This window comes from Nymphalis io, chromosome 27 (assembly GCF_905147045.1).
Source record: "Nymphalis io chromosome 27, ilAglIoxx1.1, whole genome shotgun sequence".
NCBI classification, from domain to species: Eukaryota; Metazoa; Arthropoda; class Insecta; order Lepidoptera; family Nymphalidae; genus Nymphalis; species Nymphalis io.
In genome coordinates, this window is record NC_065914.1 from 8,569,624 (window position 1) to 8,571,278 (window position 1,655).

Sequence of the window (1,655 nt, forward strand, 5' to 3'; positions counted from 1 at the left end):
TAACCATAAATCAATAAAATAACAAATAAAAAGCTATCAATAAAATAAAAGGTTTTTCGGGTAGGTGTCAAATAAAAGACAACACGGTTTTATAAGAGCTCTTGTTAATTTCAATTAAATAAATTGGAAGATCAATAATTACACTAATACAAATGTGCTAATAGTGTTCCCTACCTGCCAGCTAAATCTCCATAACACGGATTAAATCCCCCATAAACAGAAACATTGAAAGAATATATAATACATTCACATTTGCACTATGGAGTCCATCAAGCACTCAATTCAAGACCTGACCGAACACTTCAACTCACGGATGGCTGAATTTCAAAAGACTCTTCAGAGTTCTATCCCAGCATCAAGTCCAACCACCAACATAGCGGCTCAGTTTAATACATTTAGAGTCTTTGTTTTAACTGCGTTGGAGAGCCTTCAGAAGCAAGTTGAACTCCTATCAAAGCAATACAACCAAATGGAGATGCGAAGTAGAAGGAAGATGCTCCTCTTGCATGGAATTCCTGAAGAAGTAAAGGAGAATGTACCAACTGTGGTGTCGAGGGTTTTATCAGATAAACTCAAGTTGCCCGAGTTTACCATGGATAAGCTCAGCCGATGCCAGCGATTGGGTCAATCCACGCGAGATAAGCCTCGAGCTATTCTTGTCAAATTTCATGACGCGTCGCTTCGTAATAAAATCTGGTACTCGAAAACATCTCTCAAAAATACGGGTGTGACTCTTTCGGAATTCCTTACTAAGGAGAGACATGAACTGTTTATGGCTGCGAGACGGAAGTTTGGAATATCTAAATGCTGGACGAAGGATGGTGCCGTTATTGTTACTGGGTCAGACGGTAAGCGCCATCGTATTGTCACAACAGCTGAACTTAATTCAATCAAATGCACACAGAATGATATTCCTTTGGCTACTATTCCTGCTGCTATTCCCAGTACCAGTTCTGTCGACTCAATTGGTAAATCTACCAGTTCCACACAGGCTATTCGAAGCAAGAGAACTGTCAAAAAGTAAGCTTTGTTTTGTTAGACGTACTGTAGCATTAAATTAATATCGTATACTTTTGAACATTAGTGTTTAGCTTCGATTTGTATTTTGTATTTATGTTAGATACTATATTGTTCTATTTTTACTTTCATTATTTATAATTAATGGACATGTCGGTACAATGTCAACAATTAGACGTTTGACAAGTTTACATGCTAATTGTAGTTGATTGGCTTTGGACTCTTGCATTTTGGCCGTAGTTTTTTTTTTTTTTCTTTAGTACAAATAACTGTAGTAATTAAATATCTTACACTTATTTTTGTATTACTTTAATTAGTACTTTTTTTTTTTTAATATCCTTTTTATTATTTAAATGTTTCTTGTTTTTTTTTTTGGGATAGTTTAATAGCTTGTTATAATAGTTCTATAGTTTGTGGATACTTGTTGTGTAATTATTCATAATGCTGATGTATGCTTTTTTAGTTATTATTATTTTTTTTTTTATTGTTTTCTTTACCGTGTCACTTAAATCTTTAAAATTGTATCCACTCCTATTGTTTATTATGATATATGATATGATTGGTATTTTCAATATTAATTTTAAAATGCTATCTCACATACTGCTGGCGGGTTAGAGATATGCCTTGGTTAGACCTTA

At 34.0% G+C, this 1,655-nt stretch overlaps 1 protein-coding gene across 1 annotated transcript; it reads left to right on the top strand.

The window, feature by feature from the left end:
• Positions 1-225: 225 nt before the first annotated feature.
• Positions 226-1,024, top strand: LOC126778763 (uncharacterized). Its single transcript, XM_050502381.1, has one exon. The coding sequence runs from the start codon at positions 260-262 to the stop codon at positions 1,022-1,024; it is 765 nt and encodes a 254-aa protein (XP_050358338.1). The 5' UTR covers positions 226-259.
• Positions 1,025-1,655: the final 631 nt, after the last annotated feature.